The sequence below is a fragment of the Apostichopus japonicus genome, chromosome 17 (genome assembly GCF_037975245.1).
Source record: "Apostichopus japonicus isolate 1M-3 chromosome 17, ASM3797524v1, whole genome shotgun sequence".
Lineage (NCBI taxonomy): Eukaryota > Metazoa > Echinodermata > Holothuroidea > Aspidochirotida > Stichopodidae > Apostichopus > Apostichopus japonicus.
The window spans coordinates 2,735,796-2,757,134 of record NC_092577.1 but is presented as its reverse complement, the minus strand read 5'-3'; the positions used below and the strand labels follow the sequence as shown (position 1 = coordinate 2,757,134).

At 38.0% G+C, this 21,339-nt stretch overlaps 2 protein-coding genes across 4 annotated transcripts in view; one reads left to right on the top strand and one right to left on the bottom strand.

Moving 5' to 3' along the window:
• Positions 1-75: 75 nt before the first annotated feature.
• LOC139954856 (uncharacterized) lies at positions 76-11,481 on the top strand. Of its 3 annotated transcripts, none has more exons than XM_071954823.1 (2): positions 76-330; positions 7,121-11,481. In XM_071954823.1, the coding sequence occupies exon 2, from the start codon at positions 7,147-7,149 to the stop codon at positions 9,379-9,381; it is 2,235 nt and encodes a 744-aa protein (XP_071810924.1). In that variant the 5' UTR covers positions 76-330; positions 7,121-7,146; the 3' UTR covers positions 9,382-11,481. The 3 variants fall into 3 exon arrangements, with proteins under 3 accessions (XP_071810924.1, XP_071810925.1, XP_071810923.1); XM_071954824.1 differs by lacking the exon at positions 7,121-11,481 and adding an exon at positions 1,412-5,584 and having other exon boundaries at positions 86-330; XM_071954822.1 differs by lacking the exon at positions 7,121-11,481 and adding an exon at positions 1,367-5,584 and having other exon boundaries at positions 86-330.
• Positions 11,482-13,830: 2,349 nt separating this feature from the next.
• Positions 13,831-21,339, bottom strand: part of LOC139954850 (gamma-tubulin complex component 5-like) — a 59,251-nt gene continuing 51,742 nt past the window's right edge. Inside the window, exons 12-19 of the mRNA XM_071954813.1 lie at positions 21,110-21,269; positions 20,465-20,627; positions 19,110-19,189; positions 18,491-18,611; positions 17,476-17,642; positions 16,335-16,540; positions 15,449-15,549; positions 13,831-14,724 (exon numbers count right to left, since the gene is read on the bottom strand). Coding sequence (XP_071810914.1) covers positions 14,654-14,724; positions 15,449-15,549; positions 16,335-16,540; positions 17,476-17,642; positions 18,491-18,611; positions 19,110-19,189; positions 20,465-20,627; positions 21,110-21,269 — 1,069 coding nt within the window. The 3' untranslated portion in view covers positions 13,831-14,653. The remainder of the gene's footprint in view (positions 14,725-15,448; positions 15,550-16,334; positions 16,541-17,475; positions 17,643-18,490; positions 18,612-19,109; positions 19,190-20,464; positions 20,628-21,109; positions 21,270-21,339) is intronic.

Below are 21,339 nucleotides of genomic sequence, written 5' to 3'. Positions count from 1 at the left end.
CAGGCGAGCGTATAGTTTTTGCTTTGAATCGAAACCGTCTGTAAGGATATTTATAGCTAGCCCGCGATGCATGTACAAAGGTACTGACAATTTTTTATTGATTTATGACAGTAAGAATAGTAAACCAATCTACAGTATACCAACATGTATTGCTACCATAAAGTTTACGAGAAATACTCTTTAGAAGAGAACTAATACGAGAACCTTAGCAGAGAACTAAGAGGAGTATATCAGGTTGACTAGTTTCTCAATTCTTCAATACGCACGGCAAGGTAGTTCATTCGATTAAACGGGAGTCAGATCCAGCTATTGAAGAAAGTGGAATACAAGGTAAGGTATAATTGTGTACTACAAATGTAACGATCAACCTAACGTATATGTGTGTGTGCACTATATAGAAAGCATGTCACCCTTGTACGTAGTATAGAACTAGAGGGACGCAGGCAATTTTAACCAAGCAAGCGAAGGTATGGTTTGGGAAAGGGTTGTATCCTCGGCCGTCAGAGGCAAGACATTTAATCATTGACATTTTCAATAGTGACAATTCTAATCAAATATCACAAGCAGACCATGCACCGACACATATACATATGTTAATCATGCATATAAACTATAGTGTCGAGTGTTAGCTCAGTGGTTAACGCCGGTGTCTTCCAATCATAAGGTCCCCGGTTCGAGTCACTCCAATGTATGTCGTCCTGTTACAGAGTTGTTGACAATTCATAATCATGGACATTAAATATGAATGTAAGAGAATGACTTCGGTCAGCTTGCGGCTTTGATAAGCCAATGAGGCTTCTTCGCGAGTTCCTGCTTGCAGGAGGATCTAAAATACATTCCAATACAATAAATGCCATCGTGGTGTTAGGGGTGTGGCTCACCCGATTCTCGTTGTTGCCATGTAAGGTAACTGAGGTGGATATTGGTGATGTAGTTCCACGATAGTTATAGTGTTGTATTATAACTCCATCACACGTTGTTATGAATTGCACGATAACCATCATGGACTATTACAAGGAAATCAAGGAGGCCTTTGATAGTCGGATAGTACAGAGAGCGACTGGGATGCTAACCCTAAAGACATTGACAATTTACATCAACATTGCGCAATACAATACTATTCAAATCAGTGATTGTTGTTGCCACCATAAAACTATACACTGTGCCGTAACTGTGCGTATGTCAACCAACATTAAACAAATTAAATGCCTGGTTATATGCAGAATCAAATTAGATAATAAGTCAACCAGTAGTCTACCAATGCTTTCGACCCATGATAGGGACCGTGAAATTCATAACAGTTATAAAAGAACTGTTAAGAGTAGCTATTCTTAGTTTCAGTTTTTTCTTCTTATCGGTTCCACAGAAAAATCTTTCTTTCTTTCATAAAAAAATGGCCTCTAACCTGCAGATGAAGGGAACAAACTACGTGTTTGGTATCTGTGCTGTATGTTCGAACGAACTGATAGAACCAAAGTTGCTGCCATGTCTTCACCGATTCTGTCAAGGCTGTTTGATAGACCTCGACCAGACGCAACACAACGAAAAAATTGAATGTCCAACTTGCAATTATAAATGTAGAATTCCGAAGACGGGAATACCCGGACTTCAGGACGACTTTCAAATGAAAAGTTTGCTTCGTTTGAAGCATCTTCAACCACAACCTGAAAACGAGCCGTTAAATTTGCTTTGTTTCAGCTGTTCTAAGCGATCAGCTTACTGTTTCAAATGCAACGAGATTCTATGCGACCAGTGTCATAAATCCCGTCTTCAAAATCAATTACTTTATAAAGTTCATAAGAAATACACTCTTTACTTGACGGAAAACAATCTAGCCCGTGGCAAGATAACATACCGTCGAGACATCCCCACCTGCGACGATCATTCCATGCAACCAGTCCAACTATGCTGCTTTACTTGCCAAAAAATGCCAGTTTGTGTTGCGTGCACCTCTAATGAGCACAAGGATCACTTTGCAATAGACGTAACTGAAATTGCTGAAGTCGAAAGACAAAAATTAACCGTGAAACTTACCGAACTCGATCAACATGCTTCGAAATTATATGACGTACCGAAGAGAGCCGAAGAGACCGAGAGAAGATTGGAAGACAATGTCGCAGCAAAGACGGCCAACTTGATGTTTCAATATGAGAAACAAATAAATAGAATCCAAGCAAACATCCAAGAACAACAGACTCAACTGGAACAGAAATTATCAGAGATTGAAAACAGGAGAAAAACTGAGTGTAGTCAAATAAGGCTGGAAACAGAGAGGAAAATGCAAAAGCTCTTAGAAGAATGCGAGGTTGCCATCAAGGAAAAGAAAAAGAAGCATTCGGATCAGCTTCAAGTAGTCATGGACAATCACAACTCAGAGGTCAAGAAACTGGTGACGAGAATGGAATCCTTAGAAGAACGTTTGAGCCATCTTCTCGTTTCCACAAACATTCTCACGATGAAGAACAAAACCGACCTTAAGCAGATTTTAAAACGAGTAGAAGATAAAATAGAACGCTACGAGACGTTTAAAAGAACGACGTCAAATATGATGGCCTCCAAAGATGCCTGGTCGGATGCTCTGTATCTCTCTGATATTACCCTAGCTGGTCGACATCTACTAGAAGATGTTCAAGAAGAATTTCCACAGCTAGATATCTTATATAATTTCGCTATTGATGATATCATAAAATTTGACAGTGAAAATTCTATAATTACCGAGGAGAATAAATCGATTGTGGTAATTGACGGTATGGCAGCTAAAGGATGTTGTATCGATGGTATGGCGCGCAGCGAGGATGGTCGCATTGTTGTCACAGGATCTGTATCTCATGAATATTCACATATCTCAGTTATCAATGCAAACAGTGGGCAGATGATAAGACACGATCCAATCAGAAGACGGCAGACAACATCTTCTTATCCTAATCGCTTTTGTAGTTTCTTTTCCCAATTTAAGATCGCAACAGCATGTATACCGGACGAAATAGGTCTTTATGATGTTCGAGATGGCTCCTACGAGAAACGAACCATCAGCAACGAGATAGACAGCTGGTCTATTGGTCGATGTGTTTACTGTGTAACCACTGATCCAATCAACAACCACATCATCGTTGGTACCAACTGTAGAGATGTCTATGTCTTTGATGACCAGTTGAATTACAGTCACACCATAACACTACCAGATGTGATCTGTCACTCGAGGGATATAGCGGTACATAGAGGGAATCTTCTGGTCTGTGATTATGGAGGTAGAAACGCATGTGCGGTTTCTATAGGAGAATCGCAGCATATGTATACATTTACCAAACCAGAAGATGAGAAAGGTGTATGGGAACCACTCAGCGTATGTAAGGATATGAATAATTATATCTACATAATTTGGTTACATAGCGTCGCTGGCCAGCTGCGACGAGTCCTATCACAGTACAGCGAAGATGGACTTGAATTATTGGCAACAATACCTCTAGAAGGAGATGCACGTTGCTTAGCAACGTTCGAGGAAGATGGATCAGAGAAAATTGTGGTTGCCACCTTAAAATCGGGAAAATTGCAGACGGTATTCAGAGAGAAAGTCAAGTATGAAATCAACTCAGTACCGGTATATAGTCAGAGTCTAACATATATTGTTACATAAGTGAGGCAGTCAGTTACCAGCTGGGGCCATATGCTGTTTGTTCACTACTGACCAAGATTTTAAAGGTAGTCAGTATAGGCCCCAAATTATGGCACGCTATAATTGCTAGAAGTTTTCAGAAGTACTTTCCCGCATGTCTTTACTCTCCAAATTGTTCTCAGACATTCTTAAGGAACACACAAGATGACTGAATATATCCCAGTGAGGAAAATTTTCCCGAAGGTTGTAAAAAGGTACAGTTTAAGCATTTTAACCGAAGATGACCATACTTGAATATCTAGCATATTTGGGGCCAATATAGCATACCTTTCGGACAGCCTCAGGTTTGAACATGTACACATATGTTACCAAGAAAGAAAATGAGGACACACCGGTATTTTCCAACTCGTCCAAACAGCGACACCTTAGTTCAAAGGTGTTTCTGAATATTTTGTGTTAGACTCAGCCCTATTTTCATTTTAGGCCTACATTCTGCATTTGCATGCATCTGTGTCTACAAGGGCAATGCATCTAAAAATCCAATCATGAGTTCATAGAGGAAAATAATATTTCTACAAGAAAGTTGCATTTGATGCAATTCTAACTAAAGATCTGAAAGTTGACAGCTAAGGACGTATTCCAAACGTAGTGAAGGATACATTAAGAGACAGTTAAAAGATATATCTTGCCCAGACAGACCACCTATTGTGACCCAATTCAAGGAAGGTTCAACCAATCAAAATAGGTTACATTGAATCAATCATATCTCGCGTTAGGGGGCAATAGATTGAGATCGTGTCTCAACCTATGCGGAACATTTTTGACTTTCACATTAGTCTTGTATGGTGTACCACCGGAATTTCCCTTTCATTTGCACCATTCGATGTTGAATATAGCAAAATAAGTCAGAACAAAGTGGAAGGAAATATAAGGAGATTGAAAAATATGTCGTGCGAAGCTTAATGTATTTCTGCACGATTGCGATTCTGGTTACATGTGATTTATGAATATGCAATGTATTACGTCACAGAAAATAATTAAAGCTGATTGGGTAGTACAGCTCCCATTGACAAACAGTACTGCAGTAAAAAAAGTCGCTCCTGATCAGGCTCTCGATGCCTGTATTCCCTGCTTTGATTCGTCACTATCTCGTAAAGCTGCTAGCTTAATAGCCTATTATTAAGAGGAACAGGACATAAATTCGTAAAAATAGCATGTGGGGTGGCTTCCATGCTCAACATTTAACTCAAAAGTTTGAATCATTTTCAATTTAGCAAGTCATTTCAGATGGGAAAACCGTAGATTGTTCTAAAATGAAAAACCAACCTTACTATGACCTGGCCGCGATTTTTTTTATATCCCAAACAGGTTTGCAATTGTGTGTAAATAGTCGCTCATGATTGGTCGGAAAAGTTACGTCATCACCAAAGAAATCTTCACTTCGAGGTTACCAAAATGTCTGCATCCATTCGTTGCAACGGATTTACCCGTTCAAAATTACCCGAAGCTTTTCGAAACTTTGGAATTGGTTTATACATATTTAGCACACTAGTTTATTATGATTGTATCATCTAGTGGAGTGGAGTTAGCTCAGTGGTTAACGCCGGTGCCTTCCAATCATAAGGTCCCGAGTTCGAGTCACTCCAAGATCAATGTATGTTGCCCAGTTACAGAGTTGATGACAATTCATAATCATGGACGTTTAATATGAATGTAAGAGACTGACTTCGGTCAGCTTGCGGCTTTGATAAGCCAATGAGGCTTCTCCGCGAGTTCCTGCTTGCAGGAGGATCTAAAATACATACAAACATCTACTATCGATGTTTGATCGAAGTTTTCTGTGAAGGCATTAATCGATACTATCGCACAGTGAAAGTTTCGTACAGGGTGCTTCGCATATGTGCTGTAGGTCTATATGTATTATAACTGTGTACACAGTGCAGTAAAGGAAATATAACATACTGCAGACTATACTGTTTTTCGTATACTCATTCAAGACTCGTGATCTCGCGTCGTGAAGTTGACTTTAGTGTACACATTCCACGAATTGAATTGCGATTTCAATTGAACGGCTCATAAATCTTAGATAACGTAAAAAAGAACCCAAATGGAATGTAGCGTATGTATCATAAGTAAGGTTAACATGTGATCCAAGCATAAAGTTAAGGCGTTTAAAGGGAAAACCCCGTAACTAGACTTAATTAGGTGTCAGTGTTATTCAGTGTATGTATTCGAAACTTCCAAGTGATGATCATTATTGTTGCTGACGTAACGAGTAGTCTGATTCAAGAAAAATATGCCTACTAGCACTGCAATATCCAATGTGCAAATTGGGAAACAAGGAACAAGTTTTCTTTTGAGACAAAATGAGGTGAAATCATGCTAGTTGCTAATGTAGGAACCTTCCGAATTAGAGTTTTTCTTGTCAATTTCTTAACCAATTTTTTCGGAAATTCATTAAAGTCAGGGGCGTAGCCAGGATTTACAAATTCGTATGCCACGACTATCTGAGCGGAGCGCCACCGTCGGTTGGCGCGGAGCGTACAAGAAAATTTTTGGTTTTACAAACCCCTCAGATGGCCGGAAACGGCCCTTCCCGAGTGTTCATTCTGGTTCCCTGGCCTCTTGCTAACTTGAGACACCTCAATTTTTATGTAGAAAAAGGGCACATTTTTAACCTGAGGAAAAGTGGGGGGGGGGGCACGTGCCCTCTGTGCCCCCCGGTTCCGCCGCCCTTGAGTTCCACGATAGTTATAGTGTTGTATTATAACTTCGTCACACGTTTTTATGAATTGCACGGTAACTACCGTGGACTATTACAAGGAAATCAAGGAGGCTTTTGATAGTCGGATATTACAGAGAGCGACTAGGATGATAACCCTAAAGACATTGACAATTTACATCAACATTGCGCAATACAATACAAATCAGTGATTGTTGTTGCCACCATACGACACTGTGCCGTTACTGTGCGTAAGTTAACCAACAGCAACAATTTAAATCGAATTAGATAATAAGTCAACCAGTACTCTACCAACGCTTTCGACCCACGATAGTGACCGTGAAATTCATAACATATGTGTGACGAAGTTATAATGTAACATCCATAACAGGATGAACAAGCAGCTACAAGTTCACATAGTCCGGCGCCATCGTAGCCCCCTGTGGTAACGTCGAAGGCTTAACGGGAGTCTTTTTCATCCACATTTTGCCATTGTTGTTGTCGAGGTGGAGGGACTTTCGGGGGTGCATGATGGTGTTGTTACAAGTACGATATACGGGTGAACTGACGGGCCTATTTTAGAGATGTGGTGGTGATCGGAGGTACTCGGATAGGTATACTACATTGTACTACTACTACTACACACACATAAATTATATTTATATTTATATATATATATATATATATATATATATATATATATATATATATATATATATATATATATATAAAAGCTGTTAAGAGTAGCTATTCTTAGTTTCAGTTTTTCTTCTTATGTTCCACAGAAAGATCTTTCTTTCTTTCATAAAAAATGGCCTCCAACCTGCAGATGATGGAGACGAACTACGTGTTTGGTATCTGTGCTGTATGTTCGAACGAACTGATAGAACCAAAGTTGCTGCCATGTCTTCACCGATTCTGTCAAAGCTGTTTGATTGACCTCGACCAGACGCAACACAACGAGAAAATTGCATGTCCAACTTGCAATTATAAATGTAGAATTCCGAAGACGGGAATACCTGGACTTCAGGACGACTTTCAAATGAAAAGTTTGCTTCGTTTGAAGCATCTTCAACCACCACCTGAAAACGAGCCGTTAAAGCTGCTTTGTTTCAGCTGTTCTAAACGATCAGCTTACTGTTTCAAATGCAACGAGATTCTATGCGACCAGTGTCATAAATCCCGTCTTCAAAATGAATTACATTATAAAGTTCATAAAAAATACACTCTTTACTTGACAGAAAACAATCTAACCCGTGGAAAGATAACATACCGTAGAGACATCCCCACCTGCGACGATCATTCCATGCAACCAGTCCAACTATGCTGCTTTACTTGCCAAAGAATGCCAGTTTGTGTCGCGTGCACCTCTAATGAACACAAGGATCACTTTGCAATAGACGTAACTGAAATTGCTGAAGTCGAAAGACAAAAATTAACCGTGAAACTTACCGAACTCGATCAACATGCTTCGAAATTATTTGAAGTACCGAAAAGAGTCGAAGAGACTGAGAGAAGATTGGAAGATAATGTCGCAGCAAAGACGGCCAACTTGACGTTTCAATATGAGAAACAAATAAATAGAATCCAAGCAAACATCCAAGAACAACAGACTCAGCTGGAACAGAAATTATCAGAGATTGAAAACAGGAGAAAAACTGAATGTAATCAAATAAGGCTGGAAACAGAGAGGAAAATGCAAAAGCTCTTAAAAGAATGCGAGGTTGCCATCAAGGAAAAGAAAAAGAAGCATTCAGATCAGCTTCAAGTAGTCATGGACAATCACAACTTAGAGGTCAAGAAACTGGTAACGAGAATGGAATCCTTAGAAGAACGTTTGAGCCATCTTCTCTTTTCTACAAACATTCTCACGATGAAGAACAAAACCGACCTTCAGCAGATCTTAAAACGAGTAGAAGATAAAATAGAACGTTACGAGACGTTTAAAAGAACGACGTCAAATATAATTGCTTCCAAAGATGCCTGGTCGGATGCTCTGTATCTCTCTGATATTACCCTAGCTAGTCGACATCTATTAGAAGATGTTCAAGAAGAATTTCCACAGCTAGATATCTTATATAATTTTGCTATTGATGATATCATAAATTTTGACAGTGAAAATTCTATAATTACCGAGGAGAATAAATCGATTGTGGTTATTGACGGTATCACAGCTAAAGGATGTTGTATTGATGGTATGGCGCGCAGCGAGGATGGTCGCATTGTTGTCACAGGATCTGTATCTCATGAATATTCACATATCTCAGTTATCAATGCAAACAGTGGGCAGATGATAAGACACGATCCAATCAGAAGACGGCAGACAACCTCTTCTTACCCTAATCGCTTTTGTAGTTTCTTTTCCCAATTTAAGATCGCTACAGCATGTATACCGGACGAAATAGGTCTTTATGATGTTCGAGATGGCTCCTACGAGAAACGAACCATCAGCAACGAGATAGACAGCTGGTCTATTGGTCGATGTGTTTACTGTGTTACCACTGATCCAATCAACAACCACATCATCGTTGGAACCAACTGTAGAGATGTCTATGTCTTTGATGACCAGTTGAATTACAGTCACACCATAACACTACCAGATGTGATCTGTCACTCGAGGGATATCGAGGTACATAGAGGGAATCTTCTGGTCTGTGATTATGGAGGTAGAAACGCATGTGCGGTTTCTATGGGAGAATCGCAGCATATGTATACATTTACCAAACCAGAAGACGAGAAGGGTGTATGGGAACCACTCAGCGTATGTAAGGATATGAATAATTCTGTCTACATCATTTGGTTACATAGCGTCGCTGGCCAGCTGCGACGAGTCCTATCACAGTACAGCGAAGATGGACTTGAATTATTGGCAACAATACCTCTAGAAGGAGATGCACGTTGCTTAGCAACGTTCGAGGAAGATGGATCAGAGAAAATTGTGGTTGCCACCTTAAAATCGGGAAAATTGCAGACAGTATTCAGAGAGAAAGTCAAGTACGAAGAAAGCTCAGTATATAGTAAGATTCTAACATATATTGTTACATAAGTGAGGCATTCAGTTACCAGCTGGGGCCATGCTGTTTGTTCACTACTGACCAAGATTTTAAAGGTAGTCAGTATAGGCCCCAAATTATAGCACGCTATAATTGCTAGAAGTTTTCAAATGTACTTTCCCGCATGTCTTTACTCTTCAAATTGTTCTCAGACATATTTAAGGAACACATAAGATGACTGAATATTCCCAGTGAGGACAATTTCCTCGAAAGTTGTTATAAGGTACAGTTTAAGAATTTTGACCAAAGATGACCATACTTGAATATCTAGCATATTTGGGGCCAATATAGCATACCTTTGAAATAGCCTCAAGTTTTTTTTTTGTTACCAAAAAAGAAAATGAGGAAACACCGGTTTTTTCCAACTCGTCCAAACAGCGACACCTTAGTTCAAAGGTGTTTCTGAATATTTTGTGTTAGACTCAGCCCTATTTTCATTTTAGGCCTACATTCTGCATTTGCATGCATCTGTGTCTACAAGGGCAATGCATCTAAAAATCCAATCATGAGTTCATAGAGGAAAATAATATTTCTACAAGAAAGTTGCATTTGATGCAATTCTAACTTAAGATCTGAAAGTTGACAGCTAAGGACGTATTCCAAACGTAGTGAAGGATACATTAAGAGACAGTTAAAAGATATATCTTGCCCAGACAGACCACCTATTGTGACCCAATTCAAGGAAGGTTCAACCAATCACAATAGGTTACATTGAATCAATCATATCTCGCGTTAGGGGGCAATAGATTGAGATCGTGTCTCAACCTATGCGGAACATTTTTGACTTTCATATTAGTCTTGTATGGTGTACCACCGGAATTTCCCTTTCATTTGCACCATTCGATGTTGAATATAGCAAAATAAGTCAGAACAAAGTGGAAGGAAATATAAGGAGGTTGAAAAATATGTCGTGCGAAGCTTAATGTATTTCTGCACTATTGCGATTCTGGTTACATGTGATTTATGAATATGCAATGTATTACGTCACAGAAAATAATTAAAGCTGATTGGGTAGTACAGCTCCCATTGACAAACAGTACTGCAGTAAAAAAAGTCGCTCCCTGACCAGGCGCTCGATGCCTGTATTCCCTGCTTTGATTCGTCACTATCTCGTAAAGCTGCTGGCTTATTAGCCTATTATTAAGAGGAACAGGACATAAATTCGTAAAAATAGCATGTGGGGTGGCTTCCATGCTCAACATTTAACTCAAAAGTTTGAATCTTTTTCAATTTAGCAAGTCATTTCAGATGGGAAAACCGTAGATTGTTCTAAAATGAAAAACCAACCTTACTATGACCCGGCCGCGAATATGTTTTTCCCCAAACAGGTTTGCAATTGTGTGTAAATAGTCGCTCATGGTTGGTCGGAAAAGTTATGTCATCACCAATGAAGCCTTCACTTCGAGGTTACCAAAATGTCTTTACGGATTTACCCGTTCAAAATTTCGTATCTTTGGAATTGGTTTATACATATTTAGCACACTAGTTTGTTATGATTGAATCATCTAGTGGAGTGGAGTCTAGTGGAGTGGAGTGTTAGCTCAGTGGTTAACGCCGGTGCCTTTCAATCATAAGGTCCCCGGTTCGAGTCACTCCAAGATTAATGTATGCCATCCAGTTACAGATTTGTTGACAATTAACAATTCATAATCATGGACGTTAAATATGAAGTTAAGAGACTGACTTCGGTCAGCTTGCGGCTTTGATAAGACAATGATGGCTTCCTGCTTGCAGGTGGATCTGAAATACATACACACATCTTCTATCGATGTTTGATCGAAGTTTTCTGTGAAGGCATTAATCGATACTATCGCACAGTGAAAGTTTCGTACAGGGTGCTTCGCATATGTGCTGTAGGTCTATATGTATTATAACTGTGTACACAGTGCAGTAAAGGAAATATAACATACTGCAGACTATACTGTTTTTCGTATACTCATTCAAGACTCGTGATCTCGCGTCGTGAATTTGACTTTAGTGTACACATTCCACGAATTGAATTGCGATTTCAATTAAACGGCTCATAAATCTTAGATAACGTAAAAAAGAACACAATGGAATGTAGCGTATGTATCATAAGTAAGGTCAACATGTGATCCAAGCATAAAGTTAGGGCGTTTGAAGGGAAAACCCCGAAACTAGACTGTGAAACTAAATGTCAGTGTTATTCAGTGTATGTATTCGAAACTTCCAAGCGATGGTCATTATTGGTGCTGACGTAACGAGCAGTCTGATTGGCTGAAAACTTAATTGCAAACCTGTTTGGGGAAAAAAGTCGCGACCCGGCCGGGTATCGAATCCGGCCCATCCCGATTGCTACGCACCATTGATTCAAATGCCACCGCCTTTATCCGTTCGGCAACGGTACCGATCAACTAAAAATAAAACTCTTCATATAGGTAGTTTTATGTATATAATGAAACCTTGTTAAAGTACTATAAGAGGGCAGAGTACACATTTCATGACGAAACATATTGGCGTATGTTTGTTAGCGCTTGCATTTCCACAGACTGTCACTACATACTCCCTGTACTATCTGTTTGTTAGTGCTTGCATCTCTACAGACTGTCACTACATACTCCCTGTACTATCCGTTTGTTAGTGCTTGCATATCCACAGACTGTCACTACATACTCCCTGTACTATCCGTTTGTTAGTGCTTGCATCTCCACAGACTGTCACTACATACTCCCTGTACTATCTGTTTGTTAGTGCTTGCATATCCACAGACTGTCGCTACATACTCCCTGTACTATCCGTTTGTTAGTGCTTGCATATCCACAGACTGTCACTACATACTCCCTGTACTATCTGTTTGTTAGTGCTTGCATATCCACAGACTGTCACTACATACTCCCTGTACTATCTGTTTGTTAGTGCTTGCATTTCCACAGACTGTCACTACATACTCCCTGTACTATCTGTTAGTTAGTGCTTACATATCCACAGACTGTCACTACATACTCCCTGTACTATCTGTTTGTTAGTGCTTGCATCTCCACAGACTGTCACTACATACTCCCTGTACTATCCGTTTGTTAGTGCTTACATATCCACAGACTGTCACTACATACTCCCTGTACTATCAGTTTGTTAGTGCCTGCATATCCACAGACTGTCACTACATAGTCCTTGTACTATCCGTTTGTTAGTGCTTGCATCTCCACAGACTGTCACTACATACATATGTACTATCCTTCAATACAATGAGCAATCAGATATAGGAATTCGCTCAGTCTGTACACCGGGGTATACAAAGATTTTTTTAGTTTGCTCCTCTTAATCTGGATTTTACAGTATCTCTTTGCTCTTATTGTTTATAGTTTGGGTTTATAGTTTTCATCGTCTGATCTATTTCATTTCCAATTATTGTGACAACTACCCTGTACCAGGGTCTCCTGGATTATGGGGAAGCTTTCGGCTGTTAAGATTGAGACTTTATGCATAAGACATTGCCATTTTTTTAAAACTTTGGACCTGAACTGAGAACACTATCTCATCATGTGTATTAAATCATGTTATTTTTACGAGTTATCCGTCAAATGTGCCCACTTAGTCCGTACCTTTCTATTACCTGTACAGAGATTTTAAGAACTGTACATTAATTCGAACAATAATATTCACAGTATTTCAATTCTGAACCAAACGTTCAAAATTTTCAATGATGCTGATGATGCTTTTATTGTAACAGATGGATCTCACAGTTCTATTAAGGAAGTTGTCATAGCTAGCAAAAGAGTTTTGTAATGTCTCTGGGCTATATATTAATTTGGAGAAAGCTCACTTTTTCCCCTAAGGTCCACTTTTTCCAATCCCCAATTTTGTTCACTTCAGTGTGACTAGATTGTTTTATTGTTTATAACAGCTGTGGCTTATCAATGTAGGGAGTTGGATAAGGGAAAGGCTTTATGTACATTTACTTGAGAAATGAGGACAAAACAATTCAATATAGAGATTGTATGAAGCTAATTTCTTTCGAAACAATATTTTCTCTCAACAGTAAGGAGAATTTTAACTTATATATATAAATATATATATATATATATATATATATATATATATATATATATATATATATATTAATATATATATAAATATATATATATATATATATATATATGTGTGTATATAAACATGCCCACAGAGTGGAATGACCACCTTCCTTAGGTCCTGATTCCAACCTCTGGATATACAACCAGTGCCCATGGCCTAGTTGGTTAGGGTGTCTGCATATAAATCCCGGTGGAGGCTGGAAGTTTTTGCACTGTTCTGGATTTTCCAACTCAGTATAAAAGTAAAATACATATATATATATATATATATATATATATATACATATATATATATATATATATATATATATATATATATATATATATATATATATATATATATATATATATATATATATATATGTATATACATACAATACATATATATATATATACACCATCTCGTGTACAAGAACTTGACATGTTACATGACAAGGGTTCTATGCCCCACCTTAAATTGGTGGTGACCCTCCAACTCAGAGCTCTGGAAAAGATTACCCCCCCCCCCCCAGGAACTCTGCTGCTTAGGGTAATTACCCTGGCAATAGTATTTAACTCTAAATTATCCTTCATGAAATGATTCCTGACTGGGGCTTTTAATGATGAATTTGAACATAGGTTTCAATTGTCTGAGAGGGTTAGACAATTTAGGAAGCATTTAAGAAAAAAAAAACTTTAAGCGATTTCTTAGATCAGATAATGCAAGTTTAATTTCTGCTTATGATTTTGATGTTGTCTGTCTATCTCTTCATTTGTTCCTTAATCATATCTCATGTTTCACAATTAATCAAGAATAAGTTACTCAGCATTTAACATATATGACTTTTTCAATGTAATTTTGTGAAATCAAGTGCAGGGTGCAACTGCAAGCTCTCTTGTTCCCCCCCCCCTGCCCTGCCCCTCAACCCTCTCCTCCAAGTACCCTTCTAATCAATCCAATTAATTCATATTTAACTTTAAAAGGTTTAATTAATCCAATTGTTCTGACTCTCTTCAAACTTTCACCTCCCTTAACGCTAACGTGAGTCACTTTGTCAACACCCCTGGACTGGCGTATCACCCTTCACAAACTGTATCAATCCATCAGTTAAGCCGACAAGCCCGGGATCAATCACCGGGCCAATAGTTCTGGACGTATCTATGGTCCGGCCGACAAAGTCTGGACATATCTCATGGACAGCAACTCTGGACCGGTCACCTATCTCTGGACCGGTCACCTATCTCTTCTCTTGTGGGGGTCAGCCGTGAGTTGATGGCAACCAATGGTCACTGACAAAGATTCCACTATGAAAGATGAAAAATAATCATAACAAGTAATATTTATATAACGCATATTCAGCAAAGCTGCTCAAAGCGCTTAACAAATGTAAAACCTAGAAACAAATAGTAACAAAAATCCAAAATATTAAATATATAGGACCAATAAGGCAAAAAATGTAAAAAGCCAAAGCAACAATATATAAAACACCCGTACTAAACGATACTAAAAAAAAATTAAAAAAAATATAAAATAAATATAAAACAAATATAAAAGGGTATGGCACTTCTATATTGCTTCCAGCACGGGTAATATAACATACTGAAGTAACTATATGAAAACAGGGATGGATAAATATGTACATACAGAGAGCAGAATTTTATAAGTTGCTAGGTGTAATTGACAATCAACCTGCTGGTTTCAAAACCAGCAAAAACTTTCAGCTAAGCTGGAAGACAAATTAAAATTAAACTGCTTAGTTCAAACAATATCTGTTCAATGATAGGAACTGCAATATAAAACAAGCCTATTCATTGCCCAGCTCTGGTGCAGCTCTGCTTTGCATGTGAGAAAAGGGGCAACTACAAGCTAATAGTTGAGGTTAACTACCAAATAATTGTGCTTTTTGTGTCGATACCACCCCAACAAATTACTTGTGGTGTGGCTCGAACGAAGCTGTTCAGAAAGGAATTAATGAAAGGCAAACTCATCTACTCATAGGGCTTAACATGAACAATGGAGACCACTTACAGTGAGGGAACGTTCCTTTCTTGGTCACAGTGTGTAACGTATTGGACAGGAAAAAGCTGCAATTTGTGAATTCTTTATTCATGGCAGCAAGGCTCTCCAAACTGAGAACCAAAACAGACATTAGAGCAAAAATCACTCACGAAAGATGTTGACAGTTGCAAAAAGAGATTGAGAAAATTTCTAATGATAGGAGATGATATATTTAAATTGAGATGCTCCACTAAGAGAGGTGGTTTTTTGACTCGGATATCAAATGAAGAAAACTGGCAAACGTGCCAAACGGTCAGTACTCTCGTCAAAATACTTTTCTTGGTAAGAGAACGGTGTCCTTCTCCGTGGAGGGAGAAGATGGAAACAGGGCTGTAGATTAACCAGTCTCCCAAAAAGAGATTGTGTAATTTACACTCCATGCTGAATATTTTGGACTTGTAGACCAGTAACAGAATCTTAAAATACTCTTATGGGATCAGAAACAGTCTCATGCATTCAAATTAATCATTAGACAAATCTATGGGAATTAGAGTTAGAGAGTGTGTGGTTGTGTGCCGGAGGGTTGCGTGGCAGAGAAGGGGATCAGGGGGTGGTAGGTTTAGGTCCTCTAAAATACAGATCATACTCTTCTGCTTCTTCTTATATTGTTATTGTTAAGGTTATCTATTTTTTTGGGGGGGGGGGATAGTTCTTTTATAGGTGTTAAGGTTATCTATTTTCTTTGATGGGAGTACTCTATTCGATGAAGCCCAAAAGGGTTTCTTAGTTTACTTTCTTTCACATTTTTTACTTATTTGCAGTTATATTGTCTTTTTCACCTTGTTATACTATGTGATGAAACAAATAATAATCATATTAATACTATGAAACAGTGAGAATATTAAGGTCATCTCACCTGAAAGTATGCTTCCCTAGCATCCATTTTCTATGGAATTTCATGGCCATGTTTAGTACTTTCACGACAGCCTCTCTGATCATGCTGAGCTTAGGATGAAGTAAGCATCGCATCGCTCGATACTTATCGTGGGCGGAAATCAGGTCATCGAGACTCTCGGCTGAGGATAGACTGTCTTTGAATTCTAAGCTGGTCGTATGTAAAATCTGCCAGAGTAAAATAAATTAATCAAATAAATAAATAAATAATTTGTGATGGATGTATTGATTAATGGATCGTTCCTGTTTCTTAATCATTACTTTAATTGGTTCCTCCCGATAATAATGCCTTCGTCTTTTTTTTACTTCAGATCTTTTACATTGGCTGGGCGCTATTTTTTAATTTTTAAACCTTTACTGTCTTTTAAAGTTATTTCTATGAAAATCAAAAGCAATTTCTAACTTACCTGTATAAAGTTGCCTTGTCCTATGTTGGTTCTTAATTCTAGCCCTGATTAAATAGTGGAAAGATTAGTGCTAGTACCAAATTAAGGAATTATTACAATATAGTTCACGATATTATCCAAAAGTGTAGGAATTACAGCTATATATTTCACCATATCATCCAAAATGTAGGAATTACTACAATATAGTTCACAATATCATCCAAAGTGTAGGAATTACTACAATATAGTTCATGATATCATCCAAAAGTGTAGGAATTACTGCAATTCATGATATCATCCAAAAGTGTATGAGTTACTACAATATAGTTCACAATATTATCAAAAAGTGTAGGAATTACTACAATATAGTTCACGATATTATCCACAGTGTAGGAAATACTACAACATAGTTCACGATATCATTCAAAGTTCTAACACAGTGTTTTAATTAACATATCTTTCAATGCTTTGCCATGACCAAGGACATAGCCAGTACAAGTAGAATGATGGTCTATAGTTTTAAATGTCCCGACTAACTTGGGTAAATATGTTAGAATGTCTTGAATTCTGCCCTACTGATGGACTTTTAAGTACTGGTTGTCGGTTGGATAGGCATCTATTTCTGACCAATGCTGGTCGGTAAGACTGACGATCGCCGACCAGCGTAGCTACATCATCAGGGTTACTAAGGCAACCCCCCCCCCCTGATGGTCTTACCCTAGTCATGAGGTAATCGTGGACAGCTACGACAAAATGAAGCAATCTGAATCGCAAGAGGTATAACTGATGGAGAAGCGAGGGCGGTGTGACCATGCTGCCGTCTGGACGGTGGGAATTATCTGTCGCATCCTGATGTCGGCCATCTTGGATAGTTCTTAAATGTGCTGGTGGAAGCAGAACGAACAAAGAAAATGAATATTCATTAATTAATCAATGGTTGAATGATTGACAGGTCATTATATGGACACTTCATCGTGTGTTATTATTGTAACCCCCTCCCCCCCCCCCAAAATACATATGTGTAGTTGAATGACGGACAGGTCCTGATATGGACACTTCATTGTATGTTATAATTGTGACCCCCGCCCCCCCCCCAGGGATGCTTGTTTGGTTAGTTTATGCATCAAAGAAGAACTGAAGGCATTAAAGGGGAAGTGCCTACAATTTTCAATACTACCACCTGAGATTACTTAAAGGGATACTCCAGTGGCTGACCTTGAAACATTTATCTTTAATTGAAAAGGATTTCACACTGTTTGTTAATAATCCCCAATGCTAACAAATGATACGAGCATGTGACTTTGACCTAAAAGGCGAAATTTTGAATGTTTTTTCAATTCATTATTTTATTTATACAGCAATTAAATACAGCTACAGGAGTATCTCTTTAAAAGCAGGTATTTAAACTTGATTGTTCCAGCCCTCTACTATGATTTCTGAGCATAAATCCAAATATGATCAAAACGATCAAACTACCACAAATTGTTGGATGTTTTAACAGAATAAACATGAAAATGAGACTAAACTACAGGTTCAAGGCTGGTGTAAGCTTATAAGCCAATCAAATAGCTCCTTTTTTGGTTCTGTTTTTCCTCTCAATATAATATCATGGCAACAGCCACCACCCCCCCTCGCAATAAAAAAAACCCCACCCCCACCAGTTCGCCCATTCACAATAATAAGCAAAGTCTTAAATGAAATTGATGCATTCTTCAAGAAATATATTTCAAACCTTTAAAGTTGATCTCCTCAAGACAGTGTTTTACTCTCTTCACTGACAGTAAGAATTGGTATATTTTGTTATACTTTTCTTGACATGCAGGAGTAATTAGCAGGTTAATAGGCCAAGGAACCTAGGAAAAATGAAACAGCGATGAAAAATCACAAACAGTGATATTTATCTCAATACATCTCAGATATAATAAATAAAAAATAAAATAAATTAAGGTTACATAGAACTCCTATAGTCCAGATCTAATACAGGTTACATAGAAATCCTTTAGTCCAGCTTCAATACAGTTTACATAGAAATCCTATAGTCCAGCTTCCATAGAGGTTTCATACAAATCCTATATTCCAGCTTCAATACAGGTTACATAGAAATCCTATAGTCCAGATTCAATACAGTTTACATAGAAATCCTATAGTCCAGGTTCACTGAAGGTTACATAGAAATCCTATAGTCCAATAGAGGTTGCATAGAAATACTATAGTCCAGCTTCAGTAGAGGTTACATAGATATCCTATAGTCCAGATTCGATACAGGTTACATAGAAGTCCTATAGTCCAGCTTCAATATAGGTTACGTACAAGTGCTAGCGTCCAGCTTCAGGAAAGGAAAAAAAACGAACCTTATAGTCCAGCTTCATAGAGTTGAAGAATAGTCCACCTTGTACCAGAACATCTTTAGATTCAATTATGATAAATAATCCATGGAAAAAAAGTAAAACTAAAGTAAACAATATCAACACAGCTAGACACCAAAGAACTAAGATGAAAAACGTTAAGTGGTTAAGATCCCCAAACATATTCATAGTGCGGTTAGCCATACATGTTAATATTCAAAAACTTGTGCACACCAAAATGAAGAGGATTATCTATTGACTAATGCAGAAACATAAAGAATGGTACCAGGAATCAGTCATCACATTGACAAAGCATCAACCATTTAATTCACTGGCAAAGATTTTACAGTATAGAATTGTTTTGTTACCGAAAATGAGAAACTCTACAAAACTGAAATTTTTCTGGGGAGCATTAGAGATGATATTCAATGTTAAAAATTACGGTCTCAATCGCTTGTAGAAAGTTTATGACATATGCTGCATTGCTGTCATGGTTAACACATCTGCAGTAGCTTTGATGGTTGAAATATTGGCACTTTTTTATCTGTACCATTGTACACTCATGTAGTTGCACACTGCAGTTTTAACCAACATATTCTGTCCACATTACATGAAGTTAGTATCCTAGAATATAATTCAAAATGGTAAGCTGGGGAGTAAGTTCACAGAAGAAAATTTCCGAAATATTTTGGGTCACTTCATTCCTTTAGAAAAATTGACTTTATTCACCCCTAAAAACTTAAAATTATAGAATAAAAAAAAGCAGGTACTGCTCTCTTGAATAATGCCATATGGTGAGGTAAAATATCATAAAGATCAATATTTTCAAAGATTTCAGTACGTGGTTCTTGAGAGCCCCAAAAAACTAGGCCACATTAGTCCCAGATCTTTGATGGTATCATTTCTGTTAAGCTATTGCAACAACAAAAGTATCCTATTTAACAATAATGAGTTAAAGGGTGTGAAGACTCGCGCAAAAAGAAACGTCTCATGCCTGTAATCTGACCTACTTTCGAATGAGGTGTAACAGAAGTGTTAGACGCCACCATCGATCCCAGAAAATACACACACACAGCTTGCTACCATCGGTAATTAGACACTAGTGTACAGTCAGTACATACAGCTGCGGTCAATACCCATTGCACAGTGTACAAACAATATAGCGATGGACATCTCAGGTCCAGCTAAAGGTAACAAGGTATCACGTTTCATTACTGTACTGTCTGCATTTTGTAGCGATACGAACAAAACGTCATTTGCAAGCAACAGAAAGTTAACTTTTTCAGATGGCTGCACGTGATTTGGGGCGAGTCTTCAATGCTTTTGAGAGGGTTTTCTTCTTCTTCAATATTCTACATACCGTTGTGAGTCCTCGCTCCACCTAGACCTCAGAGTATCTTGTAACTTTGAATTGAGGAGGTTCTCGAAGAGGACATCTCTAACAAACTCGCAACTAGCCAAGTCATCAAAGAGGTTGTTGTAGAAGTCATTCATGATGTCGCCTGCCTCTAACAGGAAATATTTCTGTAACATAGGAAGATCATCATGGATGACTGGTTTGTTTCTGTTTCTGTTAAATACTCGTTAAAAACCCCTCTGGGGTTTTCCAAATTGTTACAAACAAAAAGTATGAATTGTAAGGGACCGCAGGCTATCTTATACATCCTAACAAAGATCTATTCATATTTCTACAAGGTCACGATTAAATGGAAAGGATTTATCAAAATACAATTATGCAGGTTATATTTTTAGAGAAGGCTTCTGTTACAGAGTCTAGAAATAAAATAAAATAAATTTAAGATTTGGAAAGGACTAAAAAAAACAAAAACTTATTCAATGCAAAAGGAATTATTCAATGCAAAAGGAATAAGTTGTGGTAATGACACTTAATCAACTTAACATGTTGAAGCTGTTTCAAACATCTAAGATTTTTGGAGTTTGGCTAAAGTGGAGCCTGCCTCGAGCATTCTAATGCTGCGACGGAAACAAGACGGTCAAGTATTCACCTTTAAGTCCGAGAGGTACTTAAACAGATGGTATTGCTCCTTCAATACCTCCAACAGCCTCTGATTGATCCGAGAGCAGAGGTCTAAGATGAGAGGATTCAGACCTCTGTGAAGAAGGATTTCCAGTGGAGGTATGAAACCATCTTCAGGTAACATCAGACTGAGGAGGAAGGAAAAAATTGAGATTATAGCGGAAAGTCAAACTGATGCCAGTAAAGAACAAAGTAGTG